This window comes from Polypterus senegalus, chromosome 3 (assembly GCF_016835505.1).
Source record: "Polypterus senegalus isolate Bchr_013 chromosome 3, ASM1683550v1, whole genome shotgun sequence".
In the NCBI taxonomy this organism is placed as follows: Eukaryota; Metazoa; Chordata; class Cladistia; order Polypteriformes; family Polypteridae; genus Polypterus; species Polypterus senegalus.
Window position 1 is genome coordinate 276,054,123 of NC_053156.1, and position 24,806 is coordinate 276,078,928.

At 36.1% G+C, this 24,806-nt stretch overlaps 1 protein-coding gene across 1 annotated transcript in view; it reads right to left on the reverse strand.

The window, feature by feature from the left end:
* LOC120526692 (sushi, von Willebrand factor type A, EGF and pentraxin domain-containing protein 1-like) overlaps positions 1–24,806 on the reverse strand; it is a gene marked incomplete at its 3' end in the record, with an annotated part of 85,122 nt that overhangs the window by 30 nt on the left and 60,286 nt on the right. Inside the window, exons 9-16 of the mRNA XM_039749850.1 lie at positions 16,677–16,856; positions 13,735–13,917; positions 12,422–12,604; positions 11,187–11,366; positions 10,620–10,719; positions 5,999–6,072; positions 3,120–3,134; positions 2,461–2,490 (exon numbers count right to left, since the gene is read on the reverse strand). Coding sequence (XP_039605784.1) covers positions 2,461–2,490; positions 3,120–3,134; positions 5,999–6,072; positions 10,620–10,719; positions 11,187–11,366; positions 12,422–12,604; positions 13,735–13,917; positions 16,677–16,856 — 945 coding nt within the window. The remainder of the gene's footprint in view (positions 1–2,460; positions 2,491–3,119; positions 3,135–5,998; positions 6,073–10,619; positions 10,720–11,186; positions 11,367–12,421; positions 12,605–13,734; positions 13,918–16,676; positions 16,857–24,806) is intronic.

Sequence of the window (24,806 nt, forward strand, 5' to 3'; positions counted from 1 at the left end):
TAAAGAGGGGAAAAAACAAAACAATGAACTGTTCTGATAAATGTTACAGTACACATCATAATAAAGCTTCTTAATACTTGAGATCTTTTCTAAACTGGCACACTACACTGTCAAAAACAAACAAACAAAACAAATAATAGGCACTTTTCCACTGCAGGAACTTCTTTTACGAACCAGGGACTTTTTAGAAACTCAGGAGCTTTTGTAAGATTTCCACCGCAGCTACTTGGGTCATTTTTAGTCCATGCCAGGATTCTTTTTTTTAAGTCATACCTAAGAGTATTTACTTTTTGTACAATCCTGAACTATCATGGGTGGGGTTTGGGTAATGAATTGTCCTGATTTACAAATTTATTAATAGACTGGACTTTGGAGAATTATCGATGAAGATGGAGGTGAAGATGGCAAAACTGATGTACTGCGAGGTTCAGTCTTTATTAGGTGTGTTTTGGGATGATGGTATTCAAAAGGAATTGGAGTCATCTATCTGAAATGATAAAGTTGACTTAAAATGTCATCACATTTGGCTGAACTGAGGATTAATTAGAAAGAAAAGCAGTTTCATAAAAAATTGAAAAAACTAAGATAGATTAAAAAAACATTAAAAATCATAAGAGTAAAAGTGGTTCTGACAGAAAAAACAACAATTAGTTTTGCTTGATGGCTATTCGTCATAGACCAACGTACTCTGCAAATGTCGGAAACAAAAGATTCAGCGACAGTGCTTTTGGAGTCCACCGTTGATAAACGACAGATGATATCCTCTGATGCATCATCTACTGAAGGTATTCATAACTTATCTTAACATACTGTAATCAGAATATACGTTTAATGTCACTGTGCTTTGTGCAAATATTTTAAATCTGCTTTTCTTTTCTTTCTACATGCACAGCTGAACCAGATTTAGTACAAAGGGGCTCAGCATTTAGAACTGCTAGGCCAAGCATAGGACAAGATAAACAAATGGGCAACATGCACCATTTTCTATGTGTTAATAGTCAGCATGCCTCTCTTTGCCTTGTTTGGAATGGCATGATTTACCTAAGTAAGGGCCTGCACATGGAGAGAGAGTATAATGCCTTGGAACATTTCCGGGCACACCTTTGAAGCCGACGGATGGATGGAAGATTACGTCATCCGATCCTGAAAATCGTTCCAGTACAGCGACGAAAATGGCAGACTCTAACATGGGCTTGTCATTGGCTTCCTCGTTTGTTATGCTGCGTAAATCGTCATTACAGAAAGCCAAGTTATTTTCTGTTATGCGATTTCTTACCGCCATATCACTATGGGAGGGATATCGCCTTTTTACATTATAACTATATAGTTTCGGGTTACTTAAAATGGCTCAATTACAAAAGAACTTATTCCAACCAGGGAGCTAGTGCCCCCTGCTGGATAGACATACATGAAATTACTACATTATTTTTGCTATTCTGCAAGGCATTGATGATAGCTTAATGTCTGAGTATGTATTTCATTCCTCATTTTCCATCCATCCATTTTCCAACATTTTCAGACTCATATTGCAACTTCATCTATACCCGTTTGTACATGATTTGTTATTATTAAGTGTGAATTAGAGATTTCTGTGAGAGATTATACAGTATATGTACTATATAAATATGCTAATTTGCCAAGCAATCGTTATTAACACTAGAAGCACCACATATTTATTATTAACAACATATGTTATAGGTCTGAACTTAGCCCACGTAAAATTCATACGGGTTTTGTACTTTGGATTCCATGGTGCATAAAAAAACATTGCAATATAATTTCGAGCGAGTTTATAGTCCTGTTTTACCTAACTAAAATACCTAGAAAGCCAACAGTTTTCAGGTTATTTTTTTTATCACGCTTAGTAAAACATATGAGTGATTATAAGTGTGACATTTTCTTATTGATTATTTTATAACTGTCTGCTGAAGACAAATAATTCACAATGTTTAGTAATGTTGATTACAGTGCCAGATGGGGATTTGCATATTCACTCAAGTGTGAGCCAGATGCGAGAGACAGCGATTTACATGTTGATACCAACTGTCAATGTGCGTTACACATGAATTATTTTGAACAAAGTTCATGCAAAGTTATGCCGTGGGAATGCAACACACAAAAGTGAACTAGGGTCTACATCATACAGAAACTCAGTAGTTCCTGCAATGTTCCTGCAATGGGAAAGCATCCAACGCCAGGACTTCCTCTCATATTAAGATTTTGTTGGATTTCCAAATCCAAGGTTGAACACTGGAAGCTGACCAATAAAAACATGTGCTGTCCATAATGTCATGTAAAACTGTTGGTCACTCCACTATAACAGGCAGAGACAGTAGAAAACAGCTTCAACTCCTAGTTACATTAATTCCAATGGGATTATCAATACCACCTTTGCTTGGTCTAAATTTGCTATTCTGAGATTAAACAATGAATGAAAACAAAAGCTTTTGTTTCACTTACCCGCTATCCAGCCATATAGAAATCGATTCTCTAAATTGAAGTAAACAGTTCAGTTAAATCATTTAGAAATACTATAAATGTCTAAGAAGCATAAAAAAAGAAAAAAAACAAACAGGCAAAAAAAAAAAATATTGGTCATTGAGTATAAGTGCTGAGGAAGATAATGTGTACTTATGTACCCAGGCCCAAAAAATGGCACATTATCTCAATAAAGAGGTTGTAAATTATCTTAAAAATAAAATAATTAAAACAACTTTCAACAATAAAAAAGGTTCTAAATTTAACAAAGAAAAAAAAAACAAAGAAAACCATGAAAAAGCTACTCATCCAGTGGTTTTTCCCACCTTTAATACTGTAAATACAGTGTTAATATGGGGTGACAAATGGCTGACTTTACTCCTAAAACCCGCTGGATTAAAGTATTAAGTAAGAACGTGTGAGATTTAAAGCTATATGCCAGACTGCAAGAGGCTAATGCAACTTTTCAAATGGCCCAACATCAATTAAATAATTTAACTGAAAAGAGCATTCAATAATAAAGCTCAAAGGTCATGAAACAATCACTCACTTGTTAGCACTGATTAATCTATATACAGGTCAAAACCATCCTGTAGCTGGACACTTGCACAAAACACAATAAAATGTTTTTGACAACTCACCATAACTATCATCTCCTGGAAGAGAATAAATATACATCAATGAATCAATGCTTACAAACACACAAATACACATATAGTATAATTATGTGTAGCTCTAATGTGGAAAATATTATAAAAATTGAAAAGAATGTCTGAAATTAATTCAACATGCTGAATTTACTATTACGGTATCTTTAAAAGTAAGCTTTCTAGTTCTTTATAGTTTCTAAAACTCAACTGGTTAACTAACAAATGAATCCTTTTATCTTTACTTTATTTTAAGAACAACTATGTATGTACAACACTGTATAGCATGACAAGGAGTGGTGACCCGGTGATACATAGGTACAGAAAAGACCAAACCTTGAATACAACTTTATGCACAATAATAGGGCTTCAACAGGATCTCAGAATAATGCAAATTATAAAGAAAAAGTTGCATTTCATTCATACATGGCACACAGTAGCATCATAATGTTAATTTCTAATAGATATATCAAACTGACACTTTCTTTTGCAACACTTTTACCCATCATACTGTAATATGTGTTCTGCAAATACAGAAAACAATAGAACAATAGCCAAAATGAACATATGAACATTTAGTACAGGTTGAGTGTCCCTTATCTGAAATGCCGCAAAAATCTAAAACTCACGTTCCCTCTATTTTTTTTTTTTAAACTGCTGAGTGAACAATATATCTGTAGATTTCAAACAGATTTATTCATTCTGAGCCTTTGTGTGGGGATGGGTGAGAGGGCAGATATTCCACCATGAAGCTAGGATATACAATTGACGACCATGGTTAAGGTCCCCCGTAAAGCAGCACGTGCCATGAAGCACCATCACTTAATTGACTATTGGGGAGAGAGAGGAGTGCCCCAGTGAAGCGCTGCAAAGCTGGACAGATGCTGCATGGCAGTTTCAATATCACTTTTTAACTGCTAAACAATAACACCTGCACTATGCATTAATAGAATATCACCGCTTACAGTTAACAAAACAACAACTTCATTCTCGCTAGGTGCCCTTATTGCAATATGACTGCAATTGGAAAAATGGAAACTGCTGAAATTCCCTTTAATGCTGGCAAAGCAAGTTTTATGTACTGTCATATGTATGTACATGGGAGGTAGCTTAAGGACTCTGGTGATGTTAATTACCCACCAAACCAGTTGGTGCTATGGACTAATGGCTTCTCCCTTCCTCCCTATGCAGAATGGAAGGAAGACTGACAGACACACCACCGCTGATGTCACTTCCGTTTTCCATCCTCCTGGCCTTGCCCTTTCCTGCTGAGTCATCACATAACCCAGAACCAGACATCTACATCCATTTCTATTCTGAGCTTTTGTCTGAAACGACGTAATCTGCACCTTGTTGCCTGCTTTGTTTTTTCTTCAATTGCCTTAGCTCTGCGTCCAGGTAGGTGAACAGCATACTCGGCTTGCCAAGGTAGAAGAATGGAATAAAGTATGTCTGGCTCTCCAGCAGAGCAAATCACATGCTCTATCCCATGTTTTGTTACTGTTGTTGTCTTTAAGCGAACAGCTACCCATCATTACTGGAGCATACAAATCAGGGGCACATATTGGGGATGTTCCTATTTTGACAGAGAGAGCCTATCACAACATCAACGAGCAGGCCGCTTCCAATTATGATCACTTAAAAACCAACGTGTTAATGAAGTATGGCGTAACCCGGATCAGAAGGCAATCAGAGTTTCGACCCAGAATGGCTGGTTTGCACCAAAGCCTTCAAAATATGAGGAAAAGCAGAGAGATGGCTGAGACCAGATATAAATGAAACCAAGGACATAGCTGAACAGGTCGTCCTGGTGAAAGCAGTGACGAATCTCTCGCCTGGCGAGTCCAGTGGCAGGAATATAAGAACATGGAGGCCCTCATAGCAACCTTTGAGCGGCATAGAATAGTCTGCTGCTTCCCCAACACCACGTGTGGGACGTAGATGTGTTGGCAAGCCCAAGCCCATATGCAGAGACACAAAACTCAAGCCAACGTCTCCCCTACACTCCCTCTGCAGAAATGAAGACTAACAACCACTCCAATGCTAACGTCACTTCTGTTTTCCACTCTCTTGGACCTGACTTTCCTACAGAATCACCACATAACCTGGAACAGGCCATCTTCCTCCAGTTTCACTGAGCTCCCATCTAAAAACATGTAATTGGCAACTTGTTGCATGCTTTAGTGTGTTTCAACTTTTTCAATAAAAGGGGGTCAGGGTCACCAAGGTGGCGCCCCAACTCTAACATGGTTGTGTCTTCTCTTTTACAGTATGTACACCCAAACCATATGGAAACTGAATGTAGTGTCTTGACAGTCAGTTAATGGCCTCCAGGTGCTGGTCAATTCATTAGGTGACAAAGGCGGCCACCATTTATAGAAAGTTAAGGGGCACACAGTCTAGACACTGAGGGGTGGCTTTTATGTAACTCAAGCAACAGGCACTCTGGAATTCTCCCACCATGAGGCCAAGGGGGCATATGCTCTGGAGCACCCCTTGGTCCTTAAAGTCCAATTAATACTGAATGTGTGCTATACCTTTCTGCCACTAACCCCCTCAATACTATGGATACCAAGGGGTTCCATTTTGGTAGCTCAAGGGGCATGTACTTCATCATAATTTTCTACTTGATCAAGTGCCTGTCCAAGATATCTCATTAGGAATATGCAAATATTCCAAAATCCAAAAATACTTTTGATCCGAGGCACTTCAGATTAGGGATACTCAACCTGTATAAGATTAAAATGCTACAATCACTTTGGCCAACTAATACATGATTTTAGGTTTCTTAAAATGTTTCAAAACAGTTTCTGTGCTTCTTAAAGAAAAAAAAATAAATTATTTCTTTATTAGGTACAGAAGCATATACTTACTGATACACTCAGCTGAATATTCACTCCAACCACTTGCAAGACATACTTGGATTCCACCTCTCTGCAAATAATACCTAAATGAACAAAACCGCAAATCTGTGCAAAACCAATTATAAATAAATGACAAATACATTAATTTATACAATGTCAAGGAAGAAAAAAAATGCTAAGCAGACTTTTTATATTAAAAAAATTACATACAAATAATCACACATGCAAACAGTGAATGAAGAAAATATTCAAACCTCTTCACTTTCTGGACATTTTCCTGTACTGTAGATTTAATTTTAAATAGACAGATTTGGTATTTTTGCCCATCCATCTATAGTCAATAACCCATAATGACAAAGTTTTCAGACAGCTTTTACATTTGATTAAAAATTGACATCTATCATTCATATAAAATAGTTAATTTAGTAGTCTGTAGAAGCGCCTTTGGCAGCAATTACAGTGTTGAGTCTACATAAGCATTGAATACTTGGATTCGGGCAGTTTGTCCTATTTATTTCAGGAAGATCCTCCCAAGCTCCATTAGACTGTCTGTAAACTGCCATCTTCAGGTCCCTCCACAGATGTTCAATTTGATTTAAGTCTGGGCTTTGGCTGGTCACTCAAGGACAGTCATACTTTTCCTGAAGCCACTCCAGCATTGCTTTGCCTGTATGTTTCCGATAATTATTATGTTAATCGTTGCCATAGCCTGAATTCATGTGTACTCTGTATCATGTTTTCTTCAAAAACCTCTCTGGATTTGGTGCATTCACTCTTCCCTCAATTCTGACCAGTCTCACTGTCCCTGCCATGGAGAAGCAACCCCATAGCTGTCACCATTATGCTTCACTGTAGGGATGGTGTTAGTACAGGTGATGAGCAAAATCTAATCTTCACCAGAAATAGTACTTTAACCAAAATAGTTCAATATTTGTCTTGTCTGACCAGAGAATATTTTTCCTTATGATCTCAGAGTCTTTTAAACTTTCATACTCAATAGTGGCTCCCATTTAGACACTGTACCATACATACCTGACTGATGGAGTACTGCGGAGATGGTTGTCTTTCAGACAGTTTCTCTATTCTCAGCAGAGGACTGTAGAAGCTCTTCAGAATGACCATTGGGTTCTTGGTCACCTCTATGAACAAGGCTCTTCTTGCCCAGTTACTCGGTTTAGACAGAAGGCCAACTCCAGGAAGTGTTCTTGTGTTTTCAAACATATTCCATTCTATAATGAGGCCATTTTGATCCTGGGAACACTCAAAAGCTCTATGCTTATCACAAGTTGAGGTGGTGCTTATCACATTGAGGTCTATATTGAGTTCCTTAGACTTTGTGGTTTGGTTTTCCTCTTGACATGGTGTGAATTGTGGGACCTTATATACATGGGTGTGCCTTCCTAAACTATGTCCAATCAATATAATTTGTCACAAGTGAACTCCAACCAATTTAGACATATTGCAGGGAAAATTAAAGTGAACCTGATGCTTCAAACCACAGTAAATGGTCTAAATACTTACAATATATGATTGAGGGACTTCAGGTTACATTTACAAACATTTCTGCAAACATGTTTTCACTATGTGATTATGGGTCATTGAGTGTAGACTAATGGACAAAAATGATAACTTTACTGTTTTAAATTAAATCTACCAACAAATTAAAGTGTGCAGAAAGTGAAGAGGCCTGGTCACTTTCCAAATCCACTGTGAACAGTACTATTTATATTAAGAAGAGGGATAATGGAGATTATGCAATATGCAATAATGTTGTGGATATAATGTTATATTCCAAATCATAACCTTAGATCTTCAAATGAGTGTCTCCTTATAATTCCAAAAGCTAAACTTAAAAGAAGTGGTGAGGCGGCCTTCTGCTGTTATGCACCTAAAATCTGGAATAGCCTGCCAATAGGAATTCGCCAGGCAAATACAGTAGAGCACTTTAAAACACTGCTGAAAACACATTACTTTAACATGGCCTTCTCATAACTTCACTTTAACTTAATCCTGATACTCTGTATGTTCAATTCATCACTATAACTATTCATAGTGGCTCTAAAACTGCACTGACCCCAACTCTCTCTGTTTCTTTTTCCGTTTTTGTGGTGGCGGCCTGCGCCACCACCACCTACTCAAAGCATCATGATGCACCAACATTGATGGACTGAAAGCCAGAAGTCTACGTGACCATCATCATCAGGTCCTTCCATGAAAACCCAAAATACAGAGAGGACTGTTTGACTCATGTTAGGTAGATTGCCCAGAGGGGACTGGGTGGTCTCTTGGTCTGGAACCCCTACAGATTTTATTTTTTTTCTCCAGCTTTTGGAGTTTTTTTTTTTTTCTGTCCACCCTGGCCATCGGACCTTACTTATTCTATGTTAATTAATGTTGTCTTATGTTTATTTTTTATTGTGTCTTCTATTTTTCTATTCATTTTGTAAAGCACTTTGAGCTACATTTTTTTGTATGAATATGTGCTATATAAATAAATGTTGATTGATTGATTGGATTTAACTACATGCATAATCCTGAGCAAATTCTTAACACGACTATGCTTTAATTGTTAAAAAATAAGTATAATTAATAATAATAATTCTTTGCATTTATATAACTTTTCTTCTCACTACTCAAAGCGCTCAGCAATTGCAGGTTAAGGGCCTTGCTCAAGGGCCCAACAGAGCAGAGTCTCTTTTGGCATTTACGGGATTCGAACCAGCAACCTTCCAATTGCCAGTGCAGATACCTAGCCTCAGAACCACCACTTCGCCTAAGTAATAATATGAACGAACCCTTGTCTTGTCATATTGTTTAGAGTCATCTGTCAAATATGAAATAAAAAAGGTGGTAATAATAAAAATGGACCTTTCAGTGCAGAATTAACTTTCAGCTTTTCGTGTTTAATAGACAAATTCAGGTTACATCCTGTTCCCTGAATTAATTTTAAATACATCAAGCCTTATAATGCATACATTCATACTTTACATACATTTCCTGTGCTAAATTCCACCTAATTTTGGGTCATAAGATGCCAAAGTTTGTACTAGCAGAATTAGTTATAAAGAAAAATCTACCCTGGAAAGGACACCACAATTCTTGATCACCAAATACATTGTCTTTCCCTGAGGGATCACTCAGAGTTATTGTCTGTAAAAGGAAATTGAAAGTGAAAGTGAATTGTCAGCTGCATAGGATACTGCAGGCATATGGGTTGTTTAACAAAGGATTTTTTTTTGTTTCTTTGGAAAACACATTCCAGAAAAAAATGCAAAACTGATGTGATTTAATTAAAAGACAGGCCAGACACACAGAAGAACAGAAAGAATGTCCATGGTCACTCTTATTAAAAAACAAATCAGTTGTTGAGGAATTTTTAATTTGGAATTCCTAAGTGAAACAGAAACTTGATTATAGGAGATTTCACCAATAAATATTTATTCATTTTTTTCTTCAGTTTTGAGTCTTTTATTCAAGTCCATGTTACTTTAATCATTATCTAAATTATTCCTTGTTTTTGGCATGTGTTTTGGGATTTGTTCCCCAAGAGGCAGGGCAACCTGCCCATTGTGAAAAAAATATATGCTCAATCTGTATGTGTCTCTTCAAAGTTTGTATTATGTTCTGTTAACTTTAACTCCTATCACTAGGAAAATACATGTAATTGTTTAACAATAAGTAATGGACTGGATTTCATATATGTTAAATACTTTCACACCTGTTATCTTCTTTAAGGTCTGACCAAATCTGGATCTTTTAGGTATTCACTAAGTATAACATACTTATAAAATATGTCTACAGGCAGACATAAGTGTTATGCAAAGGCAGTGTTTTGTTCTTGTGAAAGGAATAACTTAAGAGTCCAGATAGTTACAGAGAAGACAATTAATGACTTCTGTAAGCAATGTAGCTGTTAAATGTTTGCTCACTAAGGATCACCAGATATGACCGAACTCTTGTTGGTATGAACTAAACAGCTTTACACTGATTTATGGAATGTCAAGAGATAGGGGAAAATTTTAAGCTATAAAGAGTGTGCACTGTGTGAACTGGAGATTCGTAACTTACCGTTTAATGCTATTAAAAACCTTTTGTTAAATACTGTGGCTTTTTTTCTTCCACACCATAACCACATGTTACTGCCCTCTGCCCTACAAAGGTGAAGGGTATGTCACAGTTCAGTTGCACTTCAGAGTGTAGGGAGCTTTAGTGTCTTTGCTTGTGCCTTATGCAGTTTATGATTTTTTTGGATATTTTTAACTCTGTTAACTTTGCTCTGTTCTTTGAAAATCTTTATTGGGAATTGTTTGTTTTGGATTACCTTATTGTTTCAAGCAACTCCTTTTTACATTTGGTGCTCCACAGAGCTTTTTGTGCCTCCAGGCATTTTTGAAAAATAAACCTTTTTTGATTTATAAACTTCCCATGTTTGCCTTATTATAAGCCAGGTTGTGATTTTCACCCCCAATGTGTGCATATTTGAGGTTATTTGGGACTCCATTTACCTCTCTTAAAAGTCTTACGCCATTTTGCTGCTCTGAAGCGCAAAAGTTTGATCCTTGATCCTTACGAAGATAATAAAAAAAATAACAAAATCCAATTAGCTTATATAGGAGAAAAAAAACCTTACCCTTTATCACATACAGCATACGCAATCTCTATGGCATTGTTCACTCTATCAACACTGATCTTCCCATTATGCAATATATCAGGAGTTCCACAAGAAAATACTAAAATAAAAAGAAACATTTTTAAAATACCAAAGGTTAAAAAAAATGAAACAGATCTCTCTAAAAACAACAATATTTACAAAATATATTTGAATAAAAGACATTTTTGAGTAAACACATTTTTGAGTGTAGTAGAACACATTAAGGGCAGCTCAGTGGTGCAGTGGTAGCATTCCTGCCTCACAGTTACAGGGTTTATGACCCCTTCCTAAACGGAGTCTGCATATTCTTCACATGTCTACACTGGCCTCCTCTCACAGTCCATAAACATGCAGGTTAGGTGGATTAGCAACTCTAAATTGGCCCATGCGTGTGTTTTTCAGCTTGCAATGGGTGGATGCCCTGTGCTTGTTGGGAGTGGATCCAGCCCCCCTCATCAATGCTTAGAATTAAGCAGGGTTAGAAAATGGTACGGTAGAACACAATACTCCTTGCTTGTGTTACAACACACACAGACAACCACTTACCCATACAGGATGGAGGCTCAGAAGACCAATGTCCATCTTCCTGACAGGTGATTGTGTTGCTTCCCATCATTGTGTATCCAATATTACATATAAAATTAAGGTTGTCATTGATATAATACGGGGCACCATGTCCAGATATCTTATTGCCATTCTTTACAACAACATCAGGACAAATAATCCCTGCAATATTAACATTTACAGTCTGAGACTCAAGAAGTAATCTAACAAAACTGTTCATTTGTAAATAAATCACAAAACTCAAAAACTGGAAAGAAATATAAAAATATGTTTTTTATTTTTTTTTTTTAAAAAAACATGTTCATTAGTCGGTACTTGCAAGCCAACTTGGTGTAATTCTTTATCATTCAGGATAAATCTTTTGTGTAAATTTTTAATTTTGCTTGCCTTACTACTGGATCTACAAAGACTTCAAGAACATCAATCAGTTTATTTAATATTGTAAAATATTTTGAATCAAATTGAAGAAATTAATAACTATGCAAATAAAAGTACTGTGAAATGTGAAAATAAATAACATGAAATGTGAGCATACATAATTAAATGTGTCACAAAATGTTTCTGATGTTTATTTCTTTATGTATTTACTTCATAATTTATTAGAGTTATTTCAGTGTCATTAAATGCAACATTGAATAAACCATGAAATGAAAACTGTGATTTGTACCCAGTAACGTTGAGAGGATGGGTTCAAGTGAGTCCTGATTTTTGATTGGTAAATTGTCTGACGACTGGATATGTGTGCTTTGTAAGAGTTCGGAATCCTGCAACTCATACAGATTCTCCAAGTTATGACAGGTATAAGTGCACAGAATTATTGTACAAAGTGGGTACTTTAATTCATGAAGCTCCAAATGTATCATTAGGAGTGTGCATCCGAAATGCCTACTGTAAAATTGGCACTTAATAGTGTAATGGTGTGTACCTCCACATTATGGACAACTCACCAAACAAGGAATATCAATGTACACATAAAAGAAATTCCATTTATTGACAATCAAAATAGAATGACATTTATCAACACAATCAGTATTATAAAGACAAATATAAAACTTTAAAATAAAAAACCTCAAGAATCAATCCCATTACATAGTACAGAAATTGAAAATGTTTGATCTAAAAACATATGACCTTTTGGAATGGTTTGCTCAGAGAGAGAGAGAGAGAGAGAGAGAGAGAGAGAGAGAGAGAGAGAGAGAAAGTGACAGATTACTTACGTTCACATGTGGGCAGTTCAGAAGACCATTCTTCATTTTCATTACATGTAATGGTCTGTCTTCCTGCCATTCTGTATCCAGCATCACAGGCAAAAGAAATTACATCATTGAAGTAATAGGGGGAATCATGTCTAGGTGTTTTCTTACCATTTTCCAAATCCTTAACATCAGGACAAACAATTCCTATAATGTTCAAATTAAAACAATTTAATAAAAATGAATAAACCAAAAATACTTACTAACAAATTAGTAACAAACACAAACATTAACAGTTTGTTGTAAAGCGATTAATAAAAATTGAAGAGCATCATATTAGGGCAGCATGATATCACACGGCATAGGACTGCTGCCTTACAACTTCTTTATGGTTTCAAATTCTAGCCTCGACAAACAGTGTGGAGTTTTCACTTTCCATCTTGTGTCCACGTCTCTTCTTTAGTTTCATCTGACATCCCAAAAACACACTGGTTAGTTTACTTGGTATTACAAAGGTCACCCAGCATGAGTGATGATGAATTTGTGAATTAGCATGCTTAGCAATGGACAGTAACCAATATAAAACTGATTCTTGATTTGTATCAAAAACATCTAAAAGCCCCCTTACGACCGGCTATCAGGTGTATAAGGACGGAAAAATGAAAATTTGGTTGTAAAAAGTATGGTTTAGAGACCAAAAACGTAAATTGTCCAATTAACCACTAGGTGGCCAAGATAAGCAGATAATCCCACACCCTAAAGATTTACATTTGCAACTCTAAATTAGCCCTGTATAAATAAGCATGCCCAACAATGGTACAGTATTCAGTACAGGTTCCTATGTTGTATATTTGATAGGCTATAGCCTCTTGCCTCTTGAGTTCAAAAGTATTGAAATAAACAGGGTCAGCATGTAATTGGATTAAAGAAAAAGAAAAATATACGGCTTTAAAGAAAAAAAACCCAATAACATATCCATTCTGCCATAGATGGATGCAATTCACAAAAATATATTCATTTAACTCATTTTTATAATTGTATATACAGTACTTAAAAATTCTTTATTCTAATAGAGACAATATTTAAAAGTATAAATACAAGTTAAAAAAAGATGTGATTTATCATAGTTGGCATATATTCAACTATAAATGTATGTAAAAAGTAACAATAGTAATACAAATATATGTGGCTGTACAATTGAAGTGAATGACACTGGTCTAAATTTTAGCTTAAGACATACTGGCCATAGTTTTAAAATAAGAGTGTCGAAACCAATTACAAATATATAGCAACTGTATTAGTTCAATTTCATTATAAATGTAACTCGGTCCACTTACGCTTACAGGTGGGAAGTTCAGAAGACCATTCATCATTTTCATTACATGTGATGAAGTGGCTTCCTATCAGTCTGTATCCACCTTCACAGGTAAAATAAATAGTGTTCTTGAAACTGTAGGGTGGGCTATGCTCGGATTTCTTTCTACCATTTTCCAAATTCGGAACATTAGCACAAATAATTCCTGCAATGTTCAAATTAAATTTATTATCATGATTCACATGTATACTTAAGATATAAAAGCACAAACATAAAAATAAAAAAGAAGAATAAACATAGACATGTGTAAAACTTAAAGTTATACCTGTAAGTATGGGTTCAAAAGCAATAACAGAAATTGTTCACTTGGCTAGTACTGCATTAAGGATGACCAATTACTATGTTTTGCCTCAAAAGGGTACCTTGCATTGTTAAATGGTGCGACTCAAACCACTTACACCTTAACACCAGCAAGACCAAGGAGCTGGTGGTGGATTTTAGGAGGCCCAGGCCCCTCATGGACCCTGTGATCATCAGAGGTGACTGTGTGCAGAGGGTGCAGACCTTTAAATATCTGGGAGTGCAGCTGGATGACAAATTGGACTGGACTGCCAATACTGATGCTCTATGTAAGAAAGCTCAGAGCAGACTTTACTTTCTGAGAAGGTTGGCATCCTTCAACATCTGCAGTAAGATGCTGCAGATGTTCTACCAGACGGTTGTGGCGAGTGCCCTCTTCTACGCGGTGGTGTGCTGGGGTGGCAGCATAAAGATGAAAGACGCCTCACGCCTGGACAAACTTGTTAAGAAGGCAGGCTCCATTGTAGGATTAAAGTTGGACAGTTTAACATCTGTGGCAGAGCGACGGGCACTAAGCAAACTCCTGTCAATCATGAAGAATCCATTGCATCCACTTAACAGTGTCATCTCCAGGCAGAGGAGTAGCTTCAGTGACAGACTTTTGTCACTGTCCTGTTCCTCTGACAGACTGAGGAGATCGTTCCTACCCTACACTATGCGACTCTTCAATTCCACCCGGGGGAGTAAATACGAACATTAATTTTATTTTAATTCTTTTTCATTTTTATTACTATTTAATTTAATATTGTTTCTTTGTATCAGTATACTGCTGCTGGATTATGTGAATTTCCCCTTGGGATTAATAAAGTATCTATCTATCTATCTATCTATCTATCATTGGCATGTAGATGATGGTAAACAGGTACAGTGGAACCAAAGTAATTTCCCCCATAGGATTGTATGTAAATAAAATTAATCTGTTCCAGACCGTACAAACTATATGTAAATATTTTTTTTTTTTTAAAAAGATTTTTAAGCACAAATATAGTTAATTATACCATAGAATGCACAGCGTAATAGTACACTAAATGTAAAAACATTGAACACCACTGAGAAAACCTTGAACAACAGAGAAAACTAACATTGCAAGAGTTCACACTACAGCCTTACGAACCGATCGCTGTAAACACTTTTTTTTAAATGAGTTTTAAGCACAGGGAAAATAAAGAACATTTGAAAAATCCGTAATTTAATAAACCACCAAGAAAGTAACATTGCAACAAATCACGCTACGAACCACTCGCTAAATACACTTTTTTAAATGAGTTTTAAGCACAGGGAAAAAAAAATGAACATTTGAAAAATCCGTAATTTAATAAACCACACCATGCCTTACCACACACTATGAATGCCATTTCTCTTGCGAAACTTTTCAAACCATCCTCTACTGGCTTTAAATTCCTCACTTTTACCACTGATAGAAGGATAGTTTTGCAGCAAATTGCCATGAGTCTTCCTGGCTTTCTCGCATAACATCACCTCACTTACACTGTCCCCTGCAAGTTGCTTCTTGTTCAGACACATTAGCAACAGTTTTTCCACCTCTTCCAGCACTTGAGGCCTCTGCCTGGTTAACACTAACTCCTTTTGCAACATGAGCTGCTTTAATGGCCTCTTTCTGCTTTAGAACAGTCGAAATCATAAATTTTGACTTCTTGTACTCGGCGGCAAGATCAGTAACACAAACTCCACGGTCATACTTTTCAAAAATTTCTTTCTTTACTTCAATTTCAATTTTCTTCAAACCTTTCTTCTCACCACTCTTCACTTGCTTAGAAGCCATGGTTAACTGCAAAAGCACACGAAATCCAGTAGAGCACAAAGAGTTCACAGCGAAAGCACACAGTCTAGATGAGAACAATGCACAGGGAGAGGCTGAACACGTGCTTAAATACAGTAATCAGCGCATACGAACAGGAAGGAAACGAAACAGAGCTCAAAGAGTTCACTGTGCAAGCATGCACGTCTGACCGAGAACAATGCAACACGTGTGGAAATCATCGGCACGCACAAACCAAAAGAGAAACTGGCTTGTTCGTATACCGAGTGTGTGGTCCTGAACAGATGCAAAAGTTTGGCAAACTTTTTGGTCATAAACTGATCTGTATGTGATCCGAGATGTTTGTGAACCGAGGTTCCACTGTACTTTAGTGAAAGCAATGCATACACAGAGAATCACTTAGAAAAACCCAGCTGTCTCAGCACTGCAGGTTGCATAGGACATGGCGAAGAATTCAAGTAATGTTGCAGTCAACATCATAAGATACCATAGGATTACAACATATACATTTAGAGGGGGAGTCAAGAAACAAGAAATACTTAAAAGTGTCGTTCAAAGTTGAACTTCAAGAAAGTGCAAATGTAAGGTGTGGCAGAAGCTAAAAAGAGGTAAATTATACTTTCATATGGGTAAAAAGAATTTATGTAATTTCATAGTAATTTAAAATTATCTTTTCCCCCAACCAAATGAATGTGACACAAATTTCAATGCTCAAAACACAGAAAATTAATAGTCAAATATTAGCTTTCAGTCTTCTCTAGTATGTAATACAAGTGTGCATATAAAGAAAGGTAACTCTAAGTTGCTATAGTTTACTTACTTACTTTGACAGGTTGGAAGAGGAGACCATTGATTTTCACTTCCACATGTAACTGTTCTACTTCCATTTATTCTGTAGCCATGATTACATTCAAAAGTAATAGTGTTTCCATAGTAATATTTTGGTCCAAATCCTTGTATCTTCTTTGAATTATCCACTATCACATTAGGACAGGAAATACCTTCTGTGCACAAAAATGAAAATAAAACAGAATTTAAGTTAATTTATTTCATATCAAAACAGACCAAGTTAAACTGAAAGCCTATTTCTCTCTGTGCAATAAAAGGCGAGGCACCAGGCTAGCTTGAGATTTGTAAGTCTATTTAGGTGTTCCAATACAAAACTATTAGATAGTTCTTGATGAATACTTAGACAGAAAGGTGTCAAGTTTAAAGCATGTTTTTAAAAGTTATTAAGGAACAGGCAATGGCAGACATTTCTATGTGCTTTTCCAAACTTCAAGCAAGTATTCTTATAGATTTTACCATAAAGAACTGGCAACTTCTAATCAGCATTTTGATTAAAGTAGTGTCCACTTAATCAATAACCTAAACTGTTTTAATTGACAATTATATTAAATATCAGTATCAGTAACCAGTATTAAAGAAATGAAAAGATAATTTTTAAAATCTAAATTAGAATGTTCTAATTAGCCTAGACTAGGGTAGTCAAAAGTATCGAAATATCAATACACATTGATTTTAACATTTTAAAATTACTTCAGCACTCATTTATTATGGTATTGATTCTAGAACCTACAATACAAATGCACTTCTAATTCACCATGGCTGAAGCTGCAGCCCCATTTCCATCCTCTCACAGGCGTTATTAAAATGGCAGTTTTAGCAGTGTCAGAGTTTTCATCAGCACGCTTAACTGACAAAGAGTGCAGTCGGAGTGGCATCTGGAAGATACTTTGGCTTTGGGGCAAATAGGAACAAAAAACCACCGGATACATTAAGCCTGCATGCAAGATTTGTAAGCGAGTCTATACTGAAAAGATATTATTTTAAAATTATGGAAACATTAGTAAGTATAAAGATGTAAACTCTTACATTTGAAGTAGGGATGGGAGGTTTATTTTTTTCTATAGGTTACAACTTTTTTAGCCAGTTAAACATTTAAGGTATTATATTTACCTGCAAGTAAGTTTTATTCTGAGCTGTTCATTCAGGCACGTTGGGCAACACTTTTTTAGACTCCCTGGATTTTTATACCATCATTGTGAAGTCTGCTGCTGTAGCATGTTAGTTTTTTTTTTTAAATTTTATTACATGCGATTGAAAAATTATATTTCATCACATTTACTATATAATATACAGTACAGCTCTATAACTTTTCAGTGCTCAATTGTAAAAAAACAGTGCTATTTTTTTGTGCAGTTATTTACTTCCAGATGTGCATAAATTGTGTATGTCACGGCTCGTCTGTAGCACAAAAACTCCATGCCTCTTGGAAGAGCACTTTGACATACTAGTTGTAGTTTAATTTACAAAAAAGTGCAAAGTGCTCTGTTTGCATGCAATCAAAGCCTTTAAGTGTGTTAGTACTGTATTTGTGTATTACTTTTCTGAATAATTGCTTATAAAAGACCATATTGATGTTCTTTTTACATGAATGTTTAATGTTGGTTTTAATATTTTTATGTATACTGTTTACAACAGACTGCAATGCTTATTCAAATAACATTTAACAACATTTGTAAGATTTCATTGCGCTACCTCGGTAAAAGTATCTGTTATCATCAGTGTAAAAAAAGCTGTTGACTGGATTAAACTTCTTTACTTTTTATTGTTTACAGATGTTTACTCTTACTTTTTACAAATGAATACATGACTTGACATTTTTGCATTTAATAACTAAAATGTTTATTATTTGATTCCATCACTATTAACATTTTAATGTAAAAAGAACTGCAATTTATTCAAATAAATTTTGATTGCATTACAATATATACTGTATTGGGCATTGAAAATTGTATTGAATTTCAATACTTTTCTGAGTATCAAATCGAAGTTTAAAATTTTGTTATCATGACAGACCTTAGACTACACCAAGATACATAGCTTATGAAAACATGAATAAAAGATTTTCTATTGCTTTATAACAGCCCAGACGCCTGAATCTGTATTAACAAAATAATATCAAACTATTTCAAACTAGAGTGTGGTACTCGGCAAGGGTGCCCTCTATCACCATTTATTTTTTGAAATATATTACAGATAAAGGGGATTATCAGAGAGGGACTCAAACAGAAAACATCACTATATGCAGATGATATTTAACTGTAAATAGCAGACCCAGAAACATTTTTACCATTAGTCTGTAATGTATTAGAAGAATTTCAAAAGATATCTGGACTCAAAATGAATTTGAATAAAAGTGTGATTTTTCCAGTGACTAGACATCTATCTGCTCATTCTAATAGAACAGTTTAAATATCTAGGGGTACAAATAACAATATACATAAATAGTTTAACACAATTTTCCTATCATCATGGGGAAAAGTAAAAAATCAATCAAGATGTGAACAGATGGCCTTTCCTCCAACTTGCATTAGCAGGGAGAATCGATACTGTGAAGATGAACATCCTTCCCAAGCTGCTTCATCTATCCCTATATACATTATCAAATTGTTCCTTGAGAAACTAGATTCAATTATAACCTCATTTATCTGGAATTTGAGACATCTATGCATTCAAAAGGTGACCCTACAAAGGCCTGAAGTAGAGCTGGCATGACACTGCTTTATTACCGGGCGGCAAATATACAAGCTATAAAGACCAGGGAATTGACACAAATTGATGAATTTACACAAGCCTGGTCAGCAACGGAAATAAATTCTTGCTGTACTTTATATGCCCTGCTCTGTGTCCATAGTCAATAATCCAATTGACCACTGTGAAGCCACCAGGACGCGTACAGCCGCCCTAACCCAGGCAAGACACAGGTGCAATACAACACCTGGGTTTATTTACAAGTTTTGAAGTGAACAAAACATCAACACCACAACACAGTCCCTTCTTGCTGCCAGTCGATCTGCCTCTACTCCCCCTCAGGCTTCATCTTCTTCCTCCTGACTCTGGCCATTCAATGCAGTGAGGCAGCTCTTCTTATTCAGGTCCCGGGAATGTTCCAAGTGGCTCATCAGTATTACCTGGAATCACTCCCAGGTGTGCTGGAGGTCCTCTATAGGTCTTTGCAGCTCCCCTTAACAGCCCACACGGAACCCAACAGGGCTTCACCAAACTTCATCTCCCAGCCTGCCCTGTGAGAATCTGTAGTGCCATTGCTGCCCGGGGGTGCTGCCCTCTAGTGTCCCAGTAGAGGTATTGGGTCATCAATGCCCTCTCCTCTGGTCCCTCCACTTTGCTGGCGTCCCAGCCAGATACACATCAACCAATCACTTAAAATATGGAACCAATGCAGTATGCACCTCAAGGTAGAGAAGGATGTACAGTATCTGTTGCTCCTCTACTGATAATCACCTTTTTCAACCCTCACAAACCTACAAAGTATCTAATCTTTGAAAAATGTGCAGGATTAAAACACTTTAGAGCTGTATATAGATATTTTTGCATCTAATGAACAATTAGACTTCAGATTAAGCATCCCAGCAACACAATTTTTCCACTAATTTCAAATTATAAATTTGCTCAAAGAAACCTTTCCACATCTATATTTCAGTAGAAATAACTGATCAACCTTGAAGACTTGGGTACAATGGAAAATCTCAGAAAAAGAGTGGAAGGCAGCAATGTACAGAATACATTCTAGTTTCACATGTGCAAAACATTCTATGATTCAACTTTAAATCTTTCATTGATCACATTTATCTCATTTACAATTGCCCAAAATATATTTAGGGCAAGATCCAACCTGGGAGCATTGCGATCTATCTTCAGCCTCACTGGGCTACATGTTTTGGGAGTCCACCAAATTAACATCATTTTGGACAAAAATCTTTGAATGCTTATCAGATAGCCTTGGTGTCACAATCACTCCTTACTCATTAATAGCTATGTTTGGTGGAATCCCAGATGGGCTTAAAGTGGAAAAGTACAAATTAATTGTAACTGCTGGTACCGGACAAAGTAGCACATAGAGTTATTTTGCTTAACTTGAAGAATCCCAATCCTCCTTTTATAAGCCAGTGGGTAACTAATGTTCTAGGTTACTTGAAATTGGAAAAAGTCAAATTCTCACCTCTCAATGATTTTAAAATACAGCACGATTTACTTAATACAATTTTAGAATAGGCCAATCATTACAAGGAAAAATGACAATCTTCTCTTCTTTATCCTAACTATACTTACTCATTTTCTTGACTCTCCTCTTATTCTCTCAGATGGGGCTGAATTCTGTTTTGTTAAGGTTTTGTCTTTTTTTGTTCCTGCTATCTTTTTTAATTTTATCTTTTCTACTCTGAATATTAAGTCATTTGTTGTATAACTTTGACTTGATTGTATGCAATGTAATTTTCTTGAAATAATATAAAAAAAAAAAAGATTAGTATTGCATCAGATCTTACAAGATACAACTTTACCCTCAGATGTATGACCTATGTCATGGTCTTGCATAGGATCTATTATATAATGCTACACAAAATAATAATGTGGATGTTTTATAACAACTGACTAGACAACGATTTACAGTAAATATGGTATGTTGTGTTTTTAAGTGTAATCTACACAAGCATATAAATGTCCTATTACAAAATGTTCAACTTAATATTATTTCTTTCATATTTAAATTTATCATAACTACATATGGTGTATGTACTACTGCCTTATTATTCATAAAGAATCATCAACTAATTTGTGTTTATAATGTCATTTCAAGATCACATGTATTACCATACTCTTAAAGCTTACCATTTTTTCATTTTTTCTCATTTGAAAACAAGTGGATGAATTACTGAAAAACACCAAGCTTGAGCCTGGGCCTGAGCTGCCTCAAAAGCTTACATATTGCAGCCTTTTCAGTTAGCTAATAAAAGGTATAATTTTGCTTTACTTCTCATTGCATCCATAATGGATAACATGGTACAACACCATACTGTTACTGAACTATTAAAAGCAGGCTTTGAATATGCATGAACAGATGTAACTATAACATAGTATTTGGGTTAAAAACTAAAACAAGAACAGAACACATCAGATTAAGATTAATTAATAAAGATATTAGGATTAAGATTAATTAATAAAAAATTAGGGGAATAAGGGGAATTTTTTTAGAAAACAAAAAACCTAGTCAGAAATTACTAATTTGAAAGTTGTGCAACATGCATCATTATACAATAGTCCCCAACTACACAAGCATCCTATAACCCACTTCTGTGTCAGGGTTGCTGTGTTCTCAATAATACAGTGGTATGTTGTAGGTATCCACAGCTGGGTTGCACGGAATCTGGAGTCTATCCTAGCAAGCATTAGACATGAGGCAGGAACAATCCCAGGACAGGGGGCCAGTCCATCACAGGATGAGCACAAATTACACAATAACACACACTAGGGCCTGTCCTCCTAATCTGCATGTTTTTGAACTGTGGGAGGAAATCAAAATGAAAAGTACTGGATTAGAGCAATTAGAACCTACAAGAAAACACAGCATCTATAGGCAAGTATATGTGTAAAGAAAATATGAAAGGATACGCTCTGCTTAGAATCAGGTTTATAAGTAACTAGCAGAATACCCGCGCTTCGCAGTGGAGAAGTAGTGTGTTAAAGAAGTTATGAAAAAGAAAAATTTTAAAAATAACGTAACATGATTGTTAATGTAATTGTTTTGTCATTGATATGAGTGTTGTTCTCATATATCTATATCTATCTATCTATCTATATATATATATATATATATATATCTATATATATATATATATATATATATATATATATCTATATCTATATATCTATATCTATATATCTATATCTATATATATATATCAATATATCTATACATATCTATATATCTATATCTATATCTCTCTATATATATCTATACTATTAAAGGCAAAGTCCTCACTCACTCACTCACTCACTCATCACTAATTCTCCAACTTCCCGTGTAGGTAGAAGGCTGAAATTTGGCAGGCTTATTCCTTACAGCTTACTTACAAAAGTTGGGCAGGTTTCATTTCGAAATTCTACTCCTAATGGTCATAACTGGAAGGTATTTTTCTCCATTAACTGTAATGGAGTTGAGCTGGAAAGAAGTGGTGTGGGCGGAGTTTCGTGTGACATCATCACGCCTCCCACGTAATCACGTGAACTGACTGTCAACGCAGTGCGTAGAAAACCAGGAAGACCTCCAAAAAGCGCTTAAGAAAACATGCATTATATAATTGAGAAGGCAGCGAAACAATAAGAAGCGAGCGAGTGACATATACTACCATCTTCATGAGTGCTGCTACCTCGGAAAGAAAGCAAGGTGTAAACCTAAACTTTAAATTAAGTTCATAGACAAGCTACCGCTGGCGTTTCACATGCCCACAGGTAATGCGGGATACAAGTTTAATGAGAGGGCGGGATATAAGCGAGAGTTTTGATCACTTTGTAACTAAGTTAAAATTGTAGGTGAAGGGGTGTGCTTATGCAAATTCCGAGACTGTGTTTGTGGGGGATTGACACTTAAGGCGGGTGGGGGAGTCACGTCATCATCTCCCCTCCCATTCATCTCATTTCGCTCTGAGCTGAGCTCGTGCTAACGCCGTCTTCCGAAGCAACTTCGTCAGACTGCCACCAAATACTCGCAGAAAAATCCACAAGTTAATACACACGGTGTCACAGTTTCTCCACACTGAATCCTGCAGGCACTACTTACAAAAGGTCACATTGACAATCGTGTTATGTTATTTTTAAAATCTTTCCTTTTCTTAGCACAAGCACAGCTGAGAAGCTTCGATGCATGTGCTCCATAAAGCGTTAAAAAATAATGCATTTAATCACACTTTGCATTACAAGCAAAGGGAGCTTTTGTCAATGCATGATTTCCTGGTACACCGATTACATTGATCAGCGCATCCCGATTCATTTTACCCTCGCACCACCTTAGTTTGAGAAGAAGTATGAAAAAATATGAGGTTAACACAGAAAAACAGATCACCAATTCAAGCTTTATGAATAATCGATTCGCCATCAATAATTGTTTTGGTAAAGCCATCCTCCTTCCATTTTATAATTTTTCCGCCACTAGCCATGATTAAATGAGCGGTAAAAAGTAAGAGCAAGCGAGGTGACTTATTTAGGCAGGCATATATATGACAGCAACACTCATGACAATGTCAATCATGTTACGTTATTATTAAAATGTTTCCTTTTCTTTTCATTACTTCTTTAACACACAACTTCTCCGCTGCGAGGCGCGGGTATTTTGCTATATATATAATACTGTATATGAATGACCTCCAAAGAGCGCTGAGACTTTTGATATCATGAACGTGTCTGCAAAAACTGGGGTCTCCTGCCCAGCAAAAGTCGAGCTTCTGCCTTAAGTCAAAGTGAACACTTTTAATTTTTTTCATCCTCCCCCTGCGCTATAGCCCAGAAAAGTGCAAACACGGGACCCCTTTTCTACACCACGGCAAAATAATATTAAGGCGATTCACACTTTCTTTTGCACGTATATGATTATGAGGTCCTCAGCTCGGATTATGAAGACACGCACACGAGTGGAGGACTGACAGTGCCATCACAGCCGATTAATGGCGGGGCGTCTCACCAGTCTACACAAGACCCACTGCGACTGTCCCCAAAAGGCCATCATAACGTCAGTGAACACATCTCTCTATACTATATAAAAGAAAAAGGCAACTTTCCTTTCTTTACACCTTTTTTCCCAAACCAAAGCCTCTCTCTTAACACTGCAGAGGACACAAAACTAATTTTCTTTAAATGCCGGTAAGGCACATTACCAGAAGCACAAATTTGAACATTCACATAGAAAATGTAATTTCAATGTACCTGTACTTCTTAAAACGTTAATGTTTTACTGTTTAATAACTTATAGACTATAATTTATTATTTTTCCCTTGCACTCAGTGACCAAACCTATACACACACATATAGACACATACAAACATACACACAAGTATATGTATGTGTATATATATACACACATACATAATTTGTGTATA